The sequence below is a fragment of the Pleurodeles waltl genome, chromosome 11 (assembly GCF_031143425.1).
Source record: "Pleurodeles waltl isolate 20211129_DDA chromosome 11, aPleWal1.hap1.20221129, whole genome shotgun sequence".
NCBI classification, from domain to species: domain Eukaryota; kingdom Metazoa; phylum Chordata; class Amphibia; order Caudata; family Salamandridae; genus Pleurodeles; species Pleurodeles waltl.
Window position 1 is genome coordinate 339,894,557 of NC_090450.1, and position 23,941 is coordinate 339,918,497.

The 23,941-nt window shown below is 42.6% G+C and overlaps 1 protein-coding gene across 3 annotated transcripts in view; it reads right to left on the reverse strand.

The window, feature by feature from the left end:
• Positions 1-1,110: 1,110 nt before the first annotated feature.
• FARP2 (FERM, ARH/RhoGEF and pleckstrin domain protein 2) overlaps positions 1,111-23,941 on the reverse strand; it is a 1,575,889-nt gene continuing 1,553,058 nt past the window's right edge. For 2 of the 3 annotated variants that reach the window (XM_069213634.1, XM_069213632.1), the window contains exon 28: positions 2,481-2,699. In XM_069213634.1, the coding sequence (XP_069069735.1) occupies positions 2,615-2,699 (85 nt within the window). In that variant the 3' untranslated portion in view covers positions 2,481-2,614. Of the gene's footprint in view, positions 2,700-23,941 lie in introns of all 3 variants that reach the window. The other variant, XM_069213633.1, reaches the window with a different exon arrangement.

Here is a 23,941-nt window from a genome sequence, read left to right on the forward strand (position 1 = left end):
AGTCTTAGCCAGCTGTAGCGCTATTTTTTTAACTTAATTGTTCTATGTCCGGGGATTGGTTTTTGCATGAAGTCTGGTGGGTGTAGATGTGTGCAGAACAAATTATCAAGACACTGTTATCTCTAATTAATCAGTTCTGAGAACTTGTTCATGATGTGCTACTGTGCCTCCAATGTCCTCTTTCTCCTTTGGCCCACCCCACCACCTGGACTGTGGTTCGTGGTAGAAGTGTTGTAATACAGTGTTATGATGGTACAAAAGTGACAAGGCTTGCTGGTCGCCCAAATCTAGTTTTAGAGGGTGTTTGGAGCCTCTCTTGCTTTGTTTGCTCCATCATGTTTGTTTCTTTTTACCAGTATGTGTGCATATTGTCAATACAAAAGATGCACAACTAACTCTCCAAGGAGTGTTAGGATTCTTAATATTTTGTTTGGGGCTTTTAGGCTTTTCACACAGAGCATATTAATTCTAATCCTTGTTAAAGGGTAATTCATATGCAGCCTGGAAATATTATAGGTCTTTGACACTGCACAATCTGTTTTTCCTCTCCACATCATGTGTTCTTTCTTTTCAGAAATCCAACATCCCTTCTGGTGTTCCTAAACCCTCTGTGTTTCCCCCACCATGCATGCCTCCCTCTTAAACCAGGCCTGCTCCACTGTCCTCTGAGCCGCCCAGCCTTCTCTTCTGCCAGGCTCTACTTTTTGATGACCAGCACGGCTATACAAAATGCTAAACGGGAAAGTACATACTTGATAAATGTAGTTTTTTTACTCAGCCTGTGAGTTATTGGTTTCAAATCTCTTTGCTTTACCAGAGTGATTTGTGAAGGATACAGGAGTAAAATAATCACTCACCCTTCACAACGTAAATCTGTAATTTACTCTTTGCAAGGAAAGACTGACTTCAGCAGGACATCTCTTGATTGTTATTCACCTTTTCTTAGATGCCCCACTCTGTGCATCCTGATCGTTGGGTATATCTGCTTCCAACATGGTCAAGTTCTCAACTTACCTGTGAAACACTGACTTCAGAGAAATGCATGTACATAAACGAACTTCAAAAAGGTAGAAAAAATATTGCCATCCAAAAAAACATATTGCAACAATATTTTATTCAAATTGTTTTTATTTCAAATTCACAATATATAATTGAACTCTTTTCAGTCCTTATGGATGTAGTTGCATTATATGGCTATGCAACACTCAATTTCAAAATGGTTTAAAGAAAATATTGAATTTAATGATCAGCACGTGTATTATTTACCCATCAATTTGACTCTTACTGAAGTGCAGAAGAGTCATTGATCGTTCATTTAAACCAGGCTTAGACCATTTATCCAAGTGTAATGTTTGTGAGAACCCTGATTGTCAGCCAAATATGACAAGATATGAATAGAAATGGGTAAATAACCAACCCTCGTTTTCAACTCAAATGTATTTAAATATGATTCAAATATGTTTAGCATACAAATACTTTTTATACAGAAAAAGATAACTACTATGGCAGTGGGTACCATGTATAATGTCTCTTTCTGCGCCCACAGAAGTTAACTACCTGTTGACAGACTGCCTCCTGTCAAATTTGCTGTCTCCGCCAGTGACATTCACATGTTTAGTTAGCAGAGTATTAACTTTATAGTACTAATAAGAAAGAAATTAGAAAAATAATAAATAAAATGTCATTATTAATCTAACGAAGAACTACTGGCGTTCTAAGTCCCATTCCCGGATGTCAACTCACTCTTGGATCCCTAATATCCAAAGTTTTTTGTTCTGCCGTTTTCCTTCTGGGAAACTTCCATTTAAAAACTAGGAGAATGTTTCTATTATCCATCCCTAGTCTAAAGGCCTCTCAAATTATCAGACTCTTCCTTCGGTCAGCCATGCAAGTTGATTTTATTACCCTGTAAATACAGAGAACAGAGTCCTTCACATAAGTGTCTGTAAGCATCCCGTCTCCCACACCCTCATCTTCCGCGCACCAACCATATACATCCCATTTCTCTTTTTACTTCTTTCCAGACTCCCTACTCTCAAATTTTCGACTTTTTTATCATGCCTCCCACCGCCCCTTGGTTTCATCACTATGTGTTTGTTTGGACTTCCAGTTAATACATGTAGTAACTAGCTTTTTCAGGAAATCTTGCCCAGGTGCCTAAACACGTCCATTAATACTGTGTAATTCACACCCGTCATATACAGGTGGCCACAACGGCTGCCCTATAATTCTCCAAAAATGCACACCTGACATACTGGAGATCGTATGTCCAGTCTGCCCAGTGAAAGAAGTAGTGGGAAGTAATGTCACCAGCCCAATGTTCCTCTCCCGCCACAGTTTAGCACAAATAGCTCTTATGACTAATCCAAAACGCATTCCAAATGTGAAACTGCAATGAGGACTTCCTGTGTTCAAGTCTGTTACAAACATCAACCGAAGATCTACTAGCCCTTCCGTTTTCAGGTTCACACTATAGAATGCAGTCCCGTGGACATCCAATGGCTACATGCCAGGCAGGTAAGATACGAATTCCTTTCCCCCAAACCTCGGATATACAACCTCCCGAGCATGCATAACTTCAAACAGATCCGGCTCTTTCTTGTCTCAATTCGCCTCAGTTCGCCTCCTTGTCATCTTTCGGATTCAAAAGCCTGTTTCTTCCTGGATTACAAGTGGCTCCCTTTATCACTTCCAACCACCTGCAGAGACAAAGAGAGAGTAAAACACTGAGTGCCTGGGAGAGACCTGAAGTCACAGGGTTCTAGGAGACAATGTTCGTTTTTCGGGAAACTTGACGGCTGTCCCTTGATCCCTTCAAGATGCAAAACACCAACGCTTTCATGGCAGAGGTGTAGATTAGAGTGTCGATGCAGTGTCTCTAGCGGTCTTTCAAACACTGTCACTGTGGAAACAGCACTGAGTACTGCTAGTGGGGAGTGAGGTAGACCAGCAAAGCTTTATGTCAGTTCCTAATACTACATCCGACATGCAGTTCAAGAGCTATGGGGGGCGTTTTGATAAAGGACTAGCTAAGTGTACTACAGATCTGGTGTCAGCAACACTATCAGCGTTGCTTGAAAAGCTAGGGCTTGGCTAGGCTTCAGATACAGTGTATTTCATCCCGAAATATTACAGAAAATAAAATGTAATAAACACCTTATAATTAAACGTGTCTTTTCAGTTATTGATGAGTTTAGCCGCTCAAAAAGTAAACATATATGTACTCGGCCATGCATCATTACACTCATACATGTTCCCAGGGAGCCATTCTTGCATTTGCCTACCCACTCTCCTGCAATAAAACAGATACACAAATAAAAATCTTATGGATGATTAATGAAAAGAATAAAAGTTGTGAAGAAACATGGGCGGTAGACAGGATTGAAGTTGATAGCTTTGCATCGTTAGTTACCCTCACCACCCCATCTAGTGTGGGTAGGGCAAAGTTAGAGCCGTCTTATTCAAGCAAGAACACTACATTTATCAAAAGTCATGAAAACGTTTCTAGCCTTCTCTTACTATCAATATGTACTGCTATCCGTAAAAGATAATCCTGATATTTTAATTATCAATTATTGTAATAAATTCGATGCTGAGGGCATGGCCTGGATGGTCAAGATGGAAGCTATCCCTCCGTGAGCTCCTGGCTCCCCTGGAGAGACTCCGTCTACATCCTAGTTGCTGGCACACTTTCTGGCACCCAGGTGTGGAGGGGAGGCGGAAGAAGCCACGAAGCAAGAGCTGTGACCATGCCTTGACAGCGCCCAGAAGGGTTTGGGCGGCCACCACCACTTGCAATATGGTGGCCACCGGAAGCCTGCTCGCATATGGAATAAAACTCCCAGGGCCTGTGCCACACTGCTACTAGCGGCCCCTACTTGACAATGAAGCTGCGCATCCCCGTCTGGAGGCAAGAGGTTTGAGTGGCATCAGCGGCACACATAGGCTGCATAGTGAGGAGCAGGCCTCAGAATTACTTCCTTGCCACAGGAGAAGGCAGCTACACTGACCTCTCGCCTATGCTCCTCTGGACCTCTCGGGCTCTGGCATGAGAGGGTGCCATCGGTCATCCCCAAAAAGTGCTGGGTCACCTGAAGTGAGCTTGCTGCGTGGCGCCCCATGTGCCTGTGCTTGTCGCTGTGTTGAAGGACCTCTCCGGGCTACTGTAGTCCCCGAGATTCCAGCTCCTAGGTCACTTCTTTTCCCTGATGGGCAAACAATACCATTGAATAGAAAGGAGCAGACCCCAATCAGTAATGGACAAAGAGAGACCACGGAGGACACCCAACTGCTCATGTTGCTATGGCCAGGGACAGGTACTTGGGCAAGTATGCCGTGGCCAATATCGGGCCTCATTGAGAGGTTGGTGTGCCAGTGGACTATCTCCCTGCCAGGCTCTGGGGATGGCACACATCAGGGACCCACCAACAAGGGGAGCAATGGGGGGAGTGGGGTTTCAGCATGGCGACCATGGGGCATAATGGACCCCCACTGGCTCACGCATAAACTAAAATTGATACATTTACTGCCCCATTACCCACCACCACCAAATCTGCTTGTGACAATGGTGCACCTGCATTGCGCCCCAGGCTTCCCGGTACATCTGAGATTTTACAGGCCATACAGGCCTCCCGGACAGCGCTGGAAACGAAGATCGGAGGAGTCAGGCTCTTCCGAGACAAGACCTACATAATGTTGTTTAAAGGGTAACAGGGAACTGGAGGATACAGTTAGAGCACTTAAGGCAGAGTTAACCTGCCTGACAATTACATCACATACCGTGGAGGATCATGCTGGAGGTGCTGAAAATTGTGCCCAACAGAATAACCTGTGGTTTGTGGGTTTTCCATGGGGCTTTGAACTGCCATCCCGGGAGAAATTTCTGGAACACTGGATTCTGCCTTGGATCTCTATGGGGCAGTTGTTGCCATGTTTCATAATTGAAAGGGCCCATAGATTGCTGGTGGCAAACCGGCACCACCCCTCCAATGGGTTTACCCCCTCGCCTCATGATTACCAAAATCCTTAACTACAGGAAGAGGGACAACATCCTCCTGGTGGCTAGGGTGATGGTGTGATGCACTCCCATTTCTCTAAGATCCTTATTTTTTCAGATTCAGCAAGTTTAGCAGCAGCATAGGACATTGGACGCTGTCAAACAAAAATTGATAGCACTGAAAGTTAAACACATGTTCCTGTTCCCCGCCTGACTAAGGGTTACCCAGGCCTCCAAAACCTTTTTCTTTGACATTCTCAGGGCAGCTTGGGAGTGGGTGATGAAGCAGCAGCCTCTGCGTGGCAAACTCCCCCTGCAGTGGGTGCAATCATCCCAGGGAGATGGAGAAGGATAGGCTTGTGTCCGGGGCCACAACAGATGTAGGGGCTCTTTAAGTGGAGAGCACAAACTGGTGGGACATCAACCTCCTCTGCTTCAGAAATGGACAGCCCCAGACATGGGTGCAGGGACTAATCTGGTGGGGTCCTCAGCATCACAGGTACTGTGTAGGAACAGTGTCCTAGTGACCCGAGGCTGAGACCTGTTGAAGGCCCCTGATGAGCAGGACAGTAGAAGTACCCCCCCATGACATTGTGTTATTTGTCCTGCCAGCAGCAAAATATCCTAACTTTGGAGTTTCACTCTGGAGGGCCAACATGGATAGACTTGCCTCAATTGTGAACTTTTACTGGGTGATTTTGGTATTGTTGGGATGACAGCTGCTTCTGGGGTGGAAGTGTGGGGAGGGGGAACTAAATGGGCTTGGGGTAGGTTGGAATGATTGGGGCACTGTTTGCAGCAGTTCAAACAGTAATGCAAGGGGAGGGACCTGTCAATCCCTTGTCTCATTCCAATATGCAGATATGACCGAACGACCACCAAAAGGGGGTGACCCAGGGGACTCACAGGGAGACCAAGGCAGGTGGGTCCCATACTCCAGATCCCAAAGGCATTAGACACGGTGGCAATTAAAATTAAGACATGGAATGTCAATGGCTTGAATGATCACATTAAACGTAGCACAGTACTAGGGTTTGCAAAACGCCATGCATCTGAAGTCTTGCTGTTACAGTAGGCATCTCCTGGGCAACAAGTGTCCCTTTTTGATCAGATATGGCTGCAAGAATGTACTCCATGGTGGCCATTCCAGGGATTCTCGGAGAAGGCTGTTTTACCCCACAAATGCCTGCCCAAGGTGGTCTCCCACTGCATGTCTGATGCACAGGGTAGATATGTCACAGTGGAAGGGGTGATCGCAGGGTAATTGTACAATTTAGTTTGTGTGTATATCCCACCATGTTGATTGGGCCTACCCTTGATGCAGTGGCAGCCCTATTGCTGGGGCTTCCCCAAGGTATTACAGAGGTAGGGGACTGCTTGAACATGAAAATGTCCCCTGACACAGACTGCTCAAAGAGGCCTAGGAAAGCTTGCCCTCCAAACTTGCGATTGGCAGAGAAGGCCTCTGGCCTTGAGCTCTGTGGCGCATGGCGTATCTGGAACCCAGGAGATATGGTGTTCGCTCACACTTCTGCTGCACACAAAATTATGTCTCAGATTGTTCTCCTCTTTATGCCTGCTAATGACCTGCTCCACACCTCAGGTTCGTGTATCCACCCTAAGGGCATATCTGGCCATTCCTCTGTGACGGTTTAAAGGGGGCCATACTGGAACAGCATCCAATTTGGAGACTGAATGCATGGCGCCTGACTTATAATTAAGTCATGGACTTCCTTTTTCAGAATTTGGATGCATTTCTTGAGCTGAACAAGGGTTGATTGGAATCAACTGGGATCCTCTGGGCAACTAGCAAAGTGTTCGTGCAAGGCATTGTGCAATCTCACTTTAAATGAGAGAAAGGAAGAAGCAGTACAGAATAGAGGAGTTGAAGGCAACACAGCATGACTGGAGAAAGGGCTGGGGAGATAAAACTTGAGACCCACCAAGTAGAGCCTGACAGTGGATTGCTGAGGCAGTTGTGCCTGGATAAGGCATCCCTCTGCCAGATTGCCACCAAAGTAGGGTTTACAGGTGGGGCAGACAAATCCGGCAAACTCCTATACTGGCTGGCAACTCAATATGCAGTGGAGAGGGGTGACCCGAGGTATTATAGCCTTGTATCCAGGGAGAGTCACTGAGGCTAGGGAGATTGTGTCTTCATTCATGGAACGAAACAAGAAAGGGCTCCAAAGGAGTTCCCCATGCCACTGACAGCAGATCTACCACGGCCTACTGTGCCTGTGCAGGATAGGGACAAACTGGAACATCCTATTACCCTTTAGGAGCTAAATGAAGTACTCTCATATATGAATTCCAAGATACCACTGAGGAACCAATAGGTTCCTGATGGAATATTACTGAAAACTCTGCAGGGCACTTCTGACACATCTGTTTGCTGTGTATAGCAAAGCCATAGCAAAAGGCCACTTTATGGAAGGGTTGAACGTAGCAACAATAGTGGTCCTGCACAAGGCCGGGCATCTTCCGCCTGAGGACTTTGCATCCTAACATCCGATCTCCCTCATTAAAAGAGAGCTCAAATTATACACTAAGGCTCTCACCAAACAGCTCCTGAAAGTTATACACAAACTAGTTAACTTAGACTAGTGCGGTTTTATACCCTGACACAACACACAGCATTGCATTTTTAGGGAGCATACTGACATCATTTGGCAGATCCTACCTTTCCTACTTTTCAATTTTGAGAAGGCTGCGATTCCCTCGGCCAGGACTTTCTGTAAGATGTGATTTGGCACCTGGGCCTTGGGCCCCATTTATTGCCGTATATAAAAGCATTACATGCTGACCCTGATGCATGAGTATGGGTCAATGGGATCCTGTCATGGGCCTTTTGAATACAGCGTGGCACCAGACAGGGGTGCCTGCCATCCCCCCTGTGCTTCGCCTTACCAATAGAGCTGTTGGCAATATGGGTCCGGTGGGATGCATAGGTGCATGAATTCCAGTGAGAAAATGACATAGATGGCATAATTTTATGCGGATATCATCTTACTTTTCGTCTCCCACCTGGAGACTACCGGGCTAAAACTGCTCCGTTTATTAGAGCTAATAGGGTAGGCCTCCGGCCTGTTAGACAGTTGGTTCAAGTCCCTATTGGTCACCCTGACCAGGATTGTGATGGAGACGTTGTGGCAGACCCAAGTGCCTGTCTGCAGTCTGGGCTTCCTATACTTAGGCATTTATAGATCTTTGCTTCCAACACTCTCGTAATCCCTTAATCTTATGCCGCTAGTTGGAGGGATGCTGAGGGACTTGGAAAACTGCGGCCAGCTACCTCTTAATATAGTGGAAAAGGTGTTTCTTTTTAAGATGATGGCCCTCCATGTTTCCTGTATGTTTTGCAAAATTATCAGTATCTGCTCCCCAAGCAGTGGTTTACAGGAGTACAGGCCAGGGTGCGCTCCTTCATATGGGACAACAAAGTTCCACGCATAGTCGTCTATAAATGTGTGCTGTCGACCTTTGATGGGGACATGAGTGCAATTGAACTTTGATGGGGATATGGCAGCGGGCTTACGCTTATCCTACTAGGCCACCCTGCTGGTGACCCTGAACAACTGGCTCTACAGGGGCCGAATAAACCCAATACATAAGGTGGAGATGATGTCTATGGGGTGGGACACCATTATGAATCAGCTACATGGTGTGCCTGGGCCTCACTCCCTCCCAGATCTTACTGGAGTGGTGTTCTTGTGTGAAAGTCAGCATTGCCCTGGACTGGATGGGCTGGTAGAATAAGGCTCCAGAGTCCCCTCTGGTGGAGTAACTGGCTGGGTCAAGTGGCAGGCCTGTCAGGGTTTGGCGAATGGGACTTCACTGGGATCTCTAGGCTGATGGGTGTGTGGCAGGGGGCACATACGTGGTTCTTCCAAGAGCTGCAGACAGATTTCACTCTTCACTGAATCCAATTTGTAAAAGTTTTTACAACCCCGCCATTGATGGTTTTCTTTCTGGGAATTTATTAGGGAGGCGCCTGAGTTTAGCCCCCTGGAAGACAGGTCGGGAGCATTTCCTGTGTGTATAGATCTCTAGTTATTAACTCACTGGACTTATTTACTCCACGGAGAGTGTGCTGGGAGTTATGGATAGGTCCACTAGAGGATAACAACTTCAAGGAAGCACTAATGGCGCCAATAGAGTTGGTGATTGCCTCCAGATTCCACTTGATTTAAGTAAAATCCTCGCACATTACATACCGGACGTTAGTGAGATTATTGAGGGTAGGCCGGCACTTATTGTCTGGATGCTCCTGATGAGGTGAAGACGCAACTGACTTCTTCCATGTGGTTTGGGCCTGCTCAGTGACTGATAGGTACTTGACAATTATTTTCCATTCCGTATCCCAAGGGCTGGATAAATCTATTGATCTTTCCCCAGGTTTTGCTCTTCTTGGCTCATTAGATACCCTGGGGCAGACCAGCGTTCTCTTGTGGGCCTCAGGACGTTGGCTGCCATATGAGACACTGCTCGGGTGTGTAACTTGGCAAACCCTCCTGCAGTGTTGGCCTGGCGCACTGAAATGGACTGGTGTCCAAAAATAGAGGGGCCCATCTACACCACAAGAGGCTGCCCCCATAAACACATAAGGATTTAGGGAACATGGTGGGATTATTACGGGTTGGAATGACACACATGACAAAATGTATGTACCTGGTATTCTTGAGATTATGGCGTATGGTTTTCTTTGAGAAAATTCAATAAAAATTTGTTTATAAAAAAATGATGCCACTTGCGCTACGGTCGTTGTTGCTATGGAGAAGGATTTGGATATATTCCTCCAGGTCAGGGCTAAAGATATATTCTTAATCTGGGCTGGGGACTTCAATATTACTAAATGCTCTCTAAAGAGGTGTGCAGATTAGTAGATACACAGGACGAGGATCTGCAGAATTTTCATCACAATTTCTTATGGCAAAGCATTAAATAATATGATAACCAAGTATAATTTAAGAATGGTCAATGCACAGTGTATTTGCAGTGCTAGTTCGTTACCCACGTTTACTGGGAGGGGTGCTATGAGCACAATTGACCACATACTGATATCACCTAACCCACTGATTTTGCCCTCAGATTACAGGGTAGAGAAAAAAAATGTGCAATCGACTACAATCTTCTGGTGCTAAACTTATTAATGCATATATGACAGCAAGTAGATCCACGTAGGGTACTGCGTTTTGCAGTAGAAAGACAGAACGGGGTGAGAGTTAAATTGCCCGGAGTGGATAAATACAGTTTTACAATGTCCCTAATTGTTGATAAAAGCCATAATTGCATGACCTATTTAGATCAAAAAGCAGATTTTGGCCATGCCATTAAGGCTTATAAAAAGTTCTTAAAACAATTAACCAATTATTAACAAGACGTGTAAAGGTTTTGATAAAATGTGCGCAAGTGCACCTAAACATCTAATGGAAATCCTCTACTCATGCCTTAGGGACAAAATTGAATCCAGAACTTGAGAATTAGGTATAAAAATGCTTCACTTACCACAAAGAGAGTGTTGCAGGTAGAGTTATGGGAGAACCTGATACAGACTACAGCTGTCTCTTTTTTAGAAACCCATAAATAAACCCTTTCTTAAGGCTAATACAGCCCCAAGGATAGATTATTTAGTCGCTGCTCATGAGTGGGTGCAACCAAGGCCCATGCAGGTAGAGCTAAGGGCGGTCTGGCCATCTTTTTATCTGTGGAGGCTGGAGGGATGGAAGCAAGTGTTGTAGGTATATCGCCTTTTTTTCTGGCCCTATCTCTGAAACTAGAAGAACCATTCGATATACTACTGATCAACTATTATAACAACACCTTTGATAACTCAGACACTAGCGTGGTCAGTAGTTTGGAGACCCTAATACATAAGGTAACAGTATCCAGTAAAAAGGACACAAGAATAGTCTGGGTTGGTGATTTTAATGCCCATCTCTGCGAGCCAGAACTCCTTGACTGTTGTGGACTCCTGGACGAGAATGATATTCCCATTCAACACTTCAAACACTCCCCGTATGGGAACGCCCTTAATTCTCTGATAACAGTAAACTCCCTTTCCTTTCCCACACCCGCTACCAGAGTGATACCAACATTTGTAAGGGGGTACACTCACACCACTATTGATTATATTATTTATTCTAGAGAATTGTCCCCTATTACAGGTCAATTCAGGGTTACCCCGACCTGTTTTAGTGATCATAATCCCTTATCCATTATGATCAATTTAGATCTGATAAATGATTCAAGAAGAGGGAAGCGACACCCTGCCATGAAGCTCTCATCCCAAAAAGGGCTTACAATCAAATGGGGGAAGATAAACAATAAAAAAAAAAATCGAGATGTTTTTTTGAACAAATGGCCAGACGTTATGACATCCCTGGATGAAAATAAGGCCCCACATGAAATTATTCGTGCATTCTCCTCTCTGACAAATTATATGGCGGAGAAACTACAGCCACAACGAGCTAATAAAGTCCATGGCCCAAGATGGTTTAACCACGCATGTACCTCATCTTTAAGCAAGCTAAAAAAAACAATCAATGCATCTCCCAAAGATCTACAAGCAATTAAGATTGCCAGGAAAAACTATAAAGAAGTTCTTGCCAAAAGGAAAGTTGATCTAAGTGAATCTGCGTGGGAGGAACTGATGGCTGCAAGCAAACTCAAAGATACAACTGCATTCTGGCGTGTGGTTAACTCTTCACTATTGAGCGATAACTATGAGACGCCCATGGACACTGTCATTCCAGCCAAGACCTGGGTGGGCTATTTAAAAAAAACTTTCGCCATAGAGACAAATACCCAATCAGAAATGCTAAATTGTCTAAAACCTGCAGGAAATGATCAGCTAAGTTTGGCTTTTAGTAACATTATAAATGTGGATGATGTTAAACAGGCAATCCAAGATAGTCCATCTGAGAAAGCCCTGGGTCCAGACAGAATTCCTGCTGACTTCTATAAAACACTTCCAGACTTCTGGGGCCCACTGCTAACCAATGTCATGAGATCGGCTGTGGTAGGCCCTTTAGTAGACTCTTGGAAAGAAGCGATCATCGTCCCGATTTTCAAGAAGGGAGATAGGGCAGACTCTCTGTGCTATCGCCCAATCTCTTTGCTGGACAGCTCAGTCAAAATTTTGGGCCGAGTAATTTTAAATAAGCTAGAAGAATGGGCGACTGATACTCACTCCCTCTCAGAGGTACAATTTGGCTTTCGCCCAGGGGTGGGCACAGTCGAACAAACTCTTAATTTGACACTTATAGTCCAGAAATACACTAAAGCCAAAAGGGGCTGTATACACTTAGCATTTATGGATCTCTCCTGCGCCTTTGATACAGTCAGCAGGGAGAAATTGTGGAAGGTAATGCTGGGTATGGGCGTGGATAAACACATAGTTATATTACTCAGTAAACTTCATGCCTGCACAGAGGCTTGGGTCCGTTACTCTCGGGAGGGAGGCCTGACAGAGAAATTCCTCTCACAAAAGGGGTCAGACAGGGTTGTGTTCTTGCCCCTTTCCTCTTTCTCTTATATATAAATGGGTTGGAGAAATTTCTTTGCGATTTAGGGAAAGACTCCGCAGTTATTAATAACTCTCCCATCCCTGTACTTTTATATGCAGATGATGCAGTACTAATTTCAAGGACAGCGAATGGCCTCCAGATTTTATTGAATGCTTTTAATACTTTTATGAGGAACCTTGGTCTTAAAATTAACAGAACCAAGTCATTTATTATGAAGTGCGGTCCTAAATTAGCAAAAACGAAAAAAGTTACTTTAAATGGGCATGAGATACTTAAGGTCCCACATTTTACGTATCTGGGGGTCCCTATTGATGTAGATCTTAACTGGAAGTTTTTAGTTAATACACGCTCAATACAATTCCAAAAAAACATTGAAGCTATTTTTAGGTTTGCAAGAAGACTTCGACATAAACCTGTTAAGGAAATGATGACTGTCTTCACTTCTAAATGCCTTTCCGTCGCGACATTTGGAGCTGGGATCTGGGGGCTTGCAGAATGTACAGGGCTCCAGATTATAGAAAATAAATTTCTAAGAAGGCTACTATCAGTCCCCCAATCTACACCAATAAAGTTCTGTCACAAAGAAGTAGGTTTAAGATACATATCTAGCTATATAAAACTTCAACCTCTTATACTGTGGATAAAAATCTGGACTAAGCCTGAAACGCTTCTATGTAGAAAGGTGATACAGGACTGTCTCCTTCTGTCACGATTTCTAGATATACCCTGGCTTAGATATGTTTATCTTTCTCTCCTATCATTAGGATTAGGAGATTTTTTCCTCAAACCAGATACTTTAACAAGACAGGACATTAAGAAGGTCAAAGACATATTCTGGCAGAAAAATCAGGATATGGACCCAGCCTCTAGTTTAATGAGTCAACGGATAAGCTATGAGACACAACAACCTCAACCAAAGTTGTACTTGACCATCATTAATCATGAGCGGCAAAGGTTTTTACTCACAAGACTACGTTTAAACACCTTACATTATCTGGTAGCATTCCCAGTTGCTGGAACCTGGTTTAAGATCCTCCCTCCCTGTTGCTGCGATGGAAAGACATCTCAAAGTACATTACACTTTATGCTTTTCTGCACTTTATATACTGTTCCAAGAAAAAGGTTTTTGCGTCCGCTATTTCAGTCTAACAGTATTAGAACTAGCCAACTTGCTTACTCCCACTTACATGATTTGGGAAATATGGACATAATCCAGGCTGTGCTAAATTTTATACATGCTGCTTTTGGTGTTCGGAAAATGTATTAACAATGCTTTTAGAAATTTTTATGACTGTGAAATTCTGTATGTTATTTATTTATTTTATGTCTTTTATGGTCTTTTTGCCCCGAATAAAGTAAACTAAAGAGTGGGTGGAACATTTCACTTCGATATTTAATCCCACATTGAATGATGTTTCCGCATTTGATGACAAGCTGACTTTCCCTTTAGTCCCTGTCACCTTGACTTTGGAAGAGGTTACTACAGACTTAAATAAAAGAGCCAAGGGTAAGGCTCAGGGTCCCCGATGACATCCCTTTGGACACATATAAACATCTACCATCTCTTTTGGCTCCTCTGCCAGCTATGATTTTAAATGCAGCTGGAGACGGATACTTTTACCACTACTGGTCGGAAACAATGATTGTCCCAATTTTTAAGAAGGGCAGTAAGAGTGACCCAAAATGCTACCACCCCCTTAGCCTCTTAGCCTCGTTTGCTAAATTATTGGGCAATGTCATCTTGGAGGCACTGGGACAATGGGCAGAAGATTATAAAATTCGAATCGAGTTTTAGTGTAGAAAAGGTCTGGTAACTGTGCAGCAGTGTTTAAATCTGAACCTTTTGGGGGAGAGGTTTGCTAAGGCTAAGGAGAGATGCATACATTTGTGCTTGTTGGATCTGAGTAGTGCCTTTAACCTAGTAAATCACAACAAATTATGACATTGCATGAATCTGCTAGGTGCAGAAAAAGGACAAAATGTCTTTGCTGGCTCGTATGTTTGATAACTTATCTGCCAGGGTTCACTCTGGGCAATCGGTGGGGACCACAAAGGCCTTCACAATAAGGAGAGGGTTCAGGCAGTATTGTGTGTTGGCACCCTTTCTTTTCACCATCTATATTAATGGAGTAGATGAGGAGTTTCAAGTTTTAGGTATAGATGTCCCTAGAGCTGGCTCACAGTCTGTCCCTATTCTATTATATGCAGATGACGCAGTATTACTGTCAGAGACGTCAATTGGTTTGCAGCATCTCATTAACTCCTTTAATATTTATGTGGAAGAGAGCAGCTTGAAGGTCAACTTAACAAACAAAACGTTCCCAATGATCTGTAGGAAGGAAAGGCTGGAGTTGCCCATACTCTATTAAGGGTGGGTGCATTACTAATGTGCATAATTTTTCTCATGTGGTAAGTTCGAGACAAAGCCTATCAAAGAAATGCTGGTTATTAATTAAAGTAAATGCATTTTGGTAACTCTATGGGGCTTTGGTAATATCATATTTTAACATAGACAAGAAGACAAATGTCAAAGACTATTGCTTACAGTCCCTCAATCGATCCCCAAGTCTATCATCCATAAAGAGGCTGGATTAACTAATGTGAAGGATTACTTCTTTTTTTTTTTTTTTAAACCTGTCTTTCTATGGTACATGGCTTGGACTAAAACTGAGGCCTAATTTACCAATGCCATCGTTAGAGACAGCCTTGCTTTAGATCCAGATTTAAAACTTGAGTCAGATCATTGTCCTGGGTTGTAATTATTTAGACTTCCCAGAGGACAAGAGAACTAAAAACTCTGTTTAGTAGTATTGGAAAGTATGAAACAGCGTTATAATATTCAGGCAAGACTATGGTCAGGAGCTTCCTGTCTAGAGGAAGGGATTCAGTTCTGTATGCATACCTTCAGAAATGCATATGGTGGGCATGTCCGGATTCATTTTTGTTCAGGGATTTTTGCACCATATGTTTGCATTCCTGAGAATGGGATACTGGTGAATGGATCCACCTTGTCAATGTGATGGTAAGTCAACCCAATCAGCATTGCACTTGTCACTTTTTTGCAAATTTGATACTAAACAAAGGAAACACTTTTTAAAAACAATACTTGTAAATATGAAATGTAATAATGATCAAACTGTTCTTTTGTATTTGTGCAAACAAAATAATATCCTTGTGTGCAATGCAGTTGGGTTATTTGTTACCCAAGCTTTCCACGAATGCAGTTGTGTTGTTTGTTACTCTGCTAGCCATGAAAGGAAACATTTAACCCAGAAATCTGATCTCTTGTGATGTGACTTAACCTGATTGTTGAGTACAGTTATTATTGTGTTTAACTTATTTTCACTTTTTTAATCTATGTATTATTACTGCAGTTGTTCTTTTATGGTTTATTGTGTATAAAAACCAAATAAAGATTTTAAAGAAAGAAAGAATAAAAGTAGAAAAAGAAAAACATTCTGTCACCTACATATGGTAGGCATATGCAGTTGTTAGAGTGTCTTATAAGAATGCAAACATTATAATATTAACATGCATGAGAAGAGTTCTGTAGGCCTTAACTAAACATTGCATTTAAACGTGGCTTTGAATTTGATGCCTGTACAGCGATATGTATTTAGTTGGACTTCTCAGAAAGATTTTTTATTCCCTTCTCTCCTCCTTTATTGGTTAAAGTTTTGACCTGTGTCATGGTCATAATATACAGGGAGTGCAGAATTATTAGGCAAATGAGTATTTTGACCACATCATCCTCTTTATGCATGTTGTCTTACTCCAAGCTGTATAGGCTCGAAAGCCTACTACCAATTAAGCATATTAGGTGATGTGCATCTCTGTAATGAGAAGGGGTGTGGTCTAATGACATCAACACCCTATATCAGGTGTGCATAATTATTAGGCAACTTCCTTTCCTTTGGCAAAATGGGTCAAAAGAAGGACTTGACAGGCTCAGAAAAGTCAAAAATAGTGAGATATCTTGCAGAGGGATGCAGCACTCTTAAAATTACAAAGCTTCTGAAGCGTGATCATCGAACAATCAAGCGTTTCATTCAAAATAGTCAACAGGGTCGCAAGAAGCGTGTGGAAAAACCAAGGCGCAAAATAACTGCCCATGAACTGAGAAAAGTCAAGCGTGCAGCTGCCACGATGCCACTTGCCACCAGTTTGGCCATATTTCAGAGCTGCAACATCACTGGAGTGCCCAAAAGCACAAGGTGTGCAATACTCAGAGACATGGCCAAGGTAAGAAAGGCTGAAAGACGACCACCACTGAACAAGACACACAAGCTGAAACGTCAAGACTGGGCCAAGAAATATCTCAAGACTGATTTTTCTAAGGTTTTATGGACTGATGAAATGAGAGTGAGTCTTGATGGGCCAGATGGATGGGCCCGTGGCTGGATTGGTAAAGGGCAGAGAGCTCCAGTCCGACTCAGACGCCAGCAAGGTGGAGGTGGAGTACTGGTTTGGGCTGGTATCATCAAAGATGAGCTTGTGGGGCCTTTTCGGGTTGAGGATGGAGTCAAGCTCAACTCCCAGTCCTACTGCCAGTTCCTGGAAGACACCTTCTTCAAGCAGTGGTACAGGAAGAAGTCTGCATCCTTCAAGAAAAACATGGTTTTCATGCAGGACAATGCTCCATCACACGCGTCCAAGTACTCCACAGCGTGGCTGGCAAGAAAGGGTATAAAAGAAGGAAATCTAATGACATGGCCTCCTTGTTCACCTGATCTGAACCCCATTGAGAACCTGTGGTCCATCATCAAATGTGAGATTTACAAGGAGGGAAAACAGTACACCTCTCTGAACAGTGTCTGGGAGGCTGTGGTTGCTGCTGCACGCAACGTTGATGGTGAACAGATCAAAACACTGACAGAATCCATGGATGGCAGGCTTTTGAGTGTCCTTGCAAAGAAAGGTGGCTATATTGGTCAATGATTTGTTTTTGTTTTGTTTTTGAATGTCAGAAATGTATATTTGTGAATGTTGAGATGTTATATTGGTTTCACTGGTAATAATAAATAATTGAAATGGGTATATTTTTTTTTTTGTTAAGTTGCCTAATAATTATGCACAGTAATAGTCACCTGCACACACAGATATCCCCCTAACATAGCTAAAACTAAAAACAAACTAAAAACTACTTCCAAAAATATTCAGCTTTGATATTAATGAGTTTTTTGGGTTCATTGAGAACATGGTTGTTGTTCAATAATAAAATTAATCCTCAAAAATACAACTTGCCTAATAATTCTGCACTCCCTGTATGATATCATTTGCTGACGCAAATGTCCTGCGGTAACAATAACATTAATAGAGATAGTGTTAAAAACATTAACTGTCTTACTTTTTTACCTAAAAACAGGAATTACTGCAATGTTAGATTAATCTTAAAAGTGCTTCTTTATAAATAGGCACTGTTAGAATAACTGCATGGGAACTCGAGAGAGATCATCTCAAAATGTATGATACATACCTTGACTAGTTTTTGCTTTAAGACAACAGATGGTGGGAAGAAATTGAAATGTTTCAAACTGTTTCAGAAAATAGTTAAATGTATGGTGTGTTAATAATGTTCTTTGTTAAAACTTGCAAGATCAATGGAAGCTGCTCTGTTCACATGAAGACTACGCACACTAATTGGTTGGAACCAGAAGTTATCTACATAAAAGACTTGTAACTTGTTATATTGGTGAAGTGCGTATAAATATGTGTCCCCAGAATACGCTACAGGCTCTCTTCTCTGGAGGATTAGTGGTTTTCCCTTTCATAGAGATTCTCTTTCCTTGAGAGAGAGCACTCTGACTCAAACACATTCTGACTTGTCTTTGCTGATGTGTCTTGGATTCATTATAAGACTGTCTATTATCCTGCTTTAATTATTCTGAGAGATTCTACAGAAATTCTCAGTATCCTCCTTATGAGAAACTTTATTAAAAGACTATCCGTTTTCACATCTGAGACAAAAGCTCTTTAATGTTTCTGCTTATACTCTCTATCCATTCTGAAAGTAGATTAGAACAGGGTTACATTTATATGGGACACACTATATGTTGTGGTCTGAAATAGGACTGAGATTTAATGATCTGCTAATAAAGAAATTGATGAACGAATGATATAAAAAAAACCTTGAACTAGAATTCAAACTCTCATTATTGACTCCAATCAAACCCAACTGAATTTTCCTAATTTGTGAATGTGTAGTTCTCATTCCCTCAACATCTGCCTCAAAGATCCTGCAATCGGGTGTCAGTCGAGGTGCTGGAACTTCATGTTTCCGAAGGCTCCCAATAGTCCTCAGGGGCAGTGTTAAAATTGCCCTGCAGCACTTTTAATCCAAAAATAAAATTAAACATAGCAATGGACAGCCATATTTCAGTGGTATGATACACATCATATCGTAGTTTTAACATTTCAACATAGCGCTACATTGAGAAGTAACATGTTGGTGGTGTTCTTGGCCACTCAGTAAACATTGCACTGCACAGTCAACTTTGCATACTAAAGTGTATAATCTATATCTGGTGTACTGATCCAAGGTGGCTAACAAAATGCTTCTAAACGGGACTGTCAACTTAGAACAGTAAAACCCTGCTATAATATGAACAATACCATTGCTAGATGGCTGCCCAATTTACAGTCAGCAGCCACACAAGATATAACACAAGGCAGTTGAAATGATCATCAAGCGTGTGGCTTGGTAAGGTTGTGTGGAGAACATCAGGACACAAAAAAAGGAGAGTAATGAAGGAGGATGTATATAGAAGGAAAAATGGACAGCTAACTAAAGGGCAACCAGCCCAAACACTGAAGTACACTCCTTTTCAGGCAGATATGCATACTAGATTAGGCATAATGTGCTGTTGCTCAGACAGCAAAAGAGCAGATGGCAGAAATCTGTTAACACATTGGTCCATGGAGTATGCTGTCATAGGAGAAGCAGAGTGACACTCAAACAGACTTAAGAGGGCAAGACAAAGACCCTATAGGTATGTACACCTATGTAGATTTTGTATTGCAAGGATTTGGCAGACAACTACACCTGAAAGGCCCTCCTGATAGGATCAGCAAGGGTTATCACAATGCAAATCGTCTACAACCAGTGTTTGCCAAAGGGAACAATGAATACCAAAATCCTTGCTTACTACGGTAACCTGTGAGATTTCATGTAATAAATGCATTTCAACAGTCATTACCACAGTGTTTTGACAATGTACACCTAAATGACTGCTAGCCTTAACATATGCTTAAAACAAAAAATAAATCAGGTATACTGTCTGCCACAACTTTTCTTAGTAAACTGATCAGGGCTATAGGTGTGCTCAACTGCTTTTCACCATGACCAACTTAATCCTGATCTATTGGTAATAACTTTTTCCACATGGCAAAAAAGGGCAACATAAGCACTCTTTCAGCAGAAGGACAATTTCTGTAAAATCAAAATCTATAGTCAAACTTATTAACATCTGGGCAGAGCCAACGCCATCTCTCGGTAGTCATTAGATGACCAATATGCACAAAATCAGAGCTGGCTAACAATATACAAATTTTTTAATGGTGTATGAAGGATTCTCAAAATGCATCTATCTTAAGTGTTTGTAACAAGGAATAACTGACATCAAAACCCTAGCCTATTTCAGCAGTCGTTGGGATTTCTACCAGTCAACAAGCTTTAACACAGGGTAATGACAATCCACCCTTAAAGGGCTATCCGCTTTAGCATATGCTTCTCACAATAAAGAAGCCAGGCCCACTGACTTTGTTGTAACTTTCCATAATCAACAGATCAGGCCTATAGCTTTGATCAATGGCTTATGACCATAAGAAACTCGGTCCTGCTGCAATGAACATAATGTTTTCTCACAAGGCAAAAAGTGCTATACAAGCATTTGTTTTCCGCAGAAGCACACAACTTTTGCCTAATCAAAATCTGTACTCAAACCAGTTTTTAAGCAGACCCAAAGCAATTCTTTCTCTCATTATTGCTTCTTAAAGATGTTTTGTTTGTTGATCACATGTTAGGCAACAGCTATGCCATCTCACCAAACCTAAAACCATTTATAATGCGAGGGATAGGGGTAGGTTCAGATCTAGGGTAAATGTTAGGTTTAAGGCTAGGTTCAGGGTCTAGGTAAGGTAAATATAATGGTTAGGCTAGTTAAGGGAAATTATTTGGGGCAAGTGTAAAGTTAGTGTCAGTCTAAGGAACAAAATTAAGTTTTGATTCACAGTTGTTTAGTGTTAGAATAAGGTAAAACATTAGGTTTGGGTTGGGTCAGGGCCAGGGGCCCAGTTAGACGCAGTTACCAGTAGGACTGGGGTTTGTGTGAGCGTTAGAACCAGGTTCGTCATAGGTTAGAGTAATGAAAGGTAAGATGGAGTTAGGTGGTTAAGATAGGGTTAGGATTTTGGCTACAATCAAATATTAGGGCTGTGTAGGGTTAGTCATTCAAGTATCAAACAAAGTATATTTAGGGAAAAGAAGGGAATATAATTGAAAATATTAATGTAAGGTAGAGAAAAATCCATTTAAGCTGGTTCTCAAAAATACGTTACTTTCCCTTCAGTAAAACTCTTTCGAGTGGTGTCTCTGTCTAATGACGGATTTCATACCTTGTCAATCTCCCCAGTTGACCCTCTGAAACCAAAAACTTTTGCAAGAGCTGCTCTGCCCTGGCAGGTGATGCCATCAGCTTCTGTCCATTCTCCAGACTTGAAAACACAGAGCCATGTTAAGGTGCCCCCTGCTTGCTGACTTCAGTCTATTGATTGGTCTTTTCTGCACATTCAAGCACAGATCATGAGTGAGAGATTAAAAACATTGGCAGAGTTCAAAATCTCACGTTGAACTTTATTAACTCCTATAAGTTCACTTCACACTTTAAGGAGGAGGGAAGGCGGTGAGGATATCTGCGAGTAGAGTACCCACCAGAAACTGCATTACCAAGGGTAAGTAAATTCTTCTTCTGATGGCTACTTCTAGCCACAGACTCCTCACATCGTAAATCAATACCAGAGTAATGCCTTCTTCAATGAGGCAGGTTTGAGAAGAGGACTTTACACCAGATGTCTGCAGGACTGAGTAATTAAAATGACCCTCCCACCGGATCTGATAATCAATACAGTAGTGGCTGTGAATATATGGAACACTGCCTTTGTGGCTGTCTGGCAGATATCCACAATGGGACACCCCAAACCAGGACTGTAGTCTCTGCCTTTGCCCTGGTGGAATATTTCCTAAGGCCCGCAGGGGTCCTTTTTGGCTAAGGCTTAAAAAAGTTTGATGCAAAGAATAATCCATCACCGTAAGGTCAGTTTTTGAAACTGTACTTCTTACTTCACACCATATAATCCAATGAAGAGCTGACCGTCCGCTCAGTTAAATGCCTATTGTGTATCCAATCCATGTAGAATCTTCTCCTCAGAGTGATGTGACGGAGCAAAAAATGAAGGAGGAGTGATGGACTGCCCCATGTGAATGGGTGAAACAACTTTTAGAACAAAACAAATAATGACTTCTTTGTTCCATCTTATCAGGGAAAAGTTAGTGTGTGGAGGGTGGACTGACAATGCCTGCTGATCTCTGATATACAGACAGGATTGCAAAGATAAATACAGCCTTCAGAAATAGAAGTCTTAGGGAACAGCTATGAAAAGGCTTGAAAGGAGCATACATAAAGAATGTCAAAACTAAACTGAGAACTCACTGCAGCATATTGAAGGGGCCTGGGGAAACATTAAGAACGGCATCACAAGAGGTAATTTGAGTAAAGAGGACTGATCAGGCAAATAGAAAGAAAGGCCAGATATGTAAGCCTTAACAGTGCCCAAGACAAGCTCTTCCAGGCCAAAGACAAATCCAACAAAAGGACATCAGATTAGTTAAACTGTAGAGGGCCATCTTGGCTCTCCTTGACACAGGTTCTGAACTTGGATCAATGTCCTGATTACATAGATTTTGTGGAAGAAAATGACCAAAATGATATTCTCCACTTCTGATCTTAGTTCAAGGCTTCTAAGCTGGTTCTGCTCAATCTCCATGCATGGAGGTGAAGGTTATGGAGGTTTGGATGTAACACTGTGTTGTTGTTGGAGCAGCAGATCATCTTGAAAAGGAAGCTAAAGAAGCAGAAAGATATTGGGGGTCAGTAGTTCTGAGTACTAGACTTTCCTGGCCCAATCCGAGGCCACCAGAATCAGCTGTGCTCTGTCCCACATGTCTTTATTTGGAACCCGTGTGATCAGGGACAGAGGTGAGCATGCATACTGGAGGCCAGAATTCCAATGAAAGGGGAATGCATCACAAAGGAGACCATCAATGTAGAAACTCTAGACCGGAGGTGATCTACTAACAGAATGTTCCACCGGGTGAAGATACTCTGTGGCTCCTCTGAATGCAGACTCCACTTGCTATCTGCAAGATCACACCTGCTGAGCTTGTCCGTCCTGATGTTGATGAGAGCCCCTGCCAGGTGACTCACTATCTGTGAGACTAGGCACGCCACAGCCTTCGACCAACAGGCACAGGAACCCACTCGGCTCTGTTAGTTGCAGTACCACAAGGCAGTCATGTTGTCTATCAGTTTCATCTGGATCAAAATGCCCTTAATAAAAGGAAGACACACCTTAAGGGCCAGGATGATAGCTCACAACTCCAAAAGATTAAGTAATGCCACAGCTACATGGGAGTATGAGGCATATGAGATCCAAATCATCCAGGGGATCACCCTAACCTAGAGTGGATGCATCCATCATCACCTGCTAATGTTGGAGGAGGATGGGGATAACTTCCTGCCATACATCAGGTTGTCATCCGACATCATCCACTTAAGATCCAGGGCTCTTATCTCATCTGAGCTAGGAAGCTAGTTCATGAAACATCCTCAATATTAGGCCCAGTGCAGACAAAGGTTTCACTAAAGGTATCAACAAATTTGATACACTGAGATGACTGAAGACCCAGGAAACCAAGCAGCCTATGAAGGGTAAAGGCAGAGACGGGAGCTCTAGCTAGAATCATTGGAAACATAGCCCTAATATCCTGCACTCTGCAATGGCAGGTACCTCTCAAAGCAACCAAATCCTAAATGGCCCTGATAAAGGGAAGCCTCTGAGAAGATAGAAAATGTGACTAGGGCTCCTAGATGGAAAATTCCAGGGCAGACAGTAACAATAACATTGTCTCAAGGTCGTCAAAGTGTAGCTGAGGCAAATTAGCATTCAACAGCTGGTCATTGAGCTGGTGAAATATGTGTATCCCCAATCTGCAAACATGGGCCGCCACCAACATGATCTCCATAAAGACCCGAGGAAACGTTGAGAGGCCGAAGTGAAGGACAGTGAATTGGAAGCAGCACAACCACCCTACAATGCAGAGATACTTCCAGTTTGCTGCAGAATTGTCACATGAAAGTAC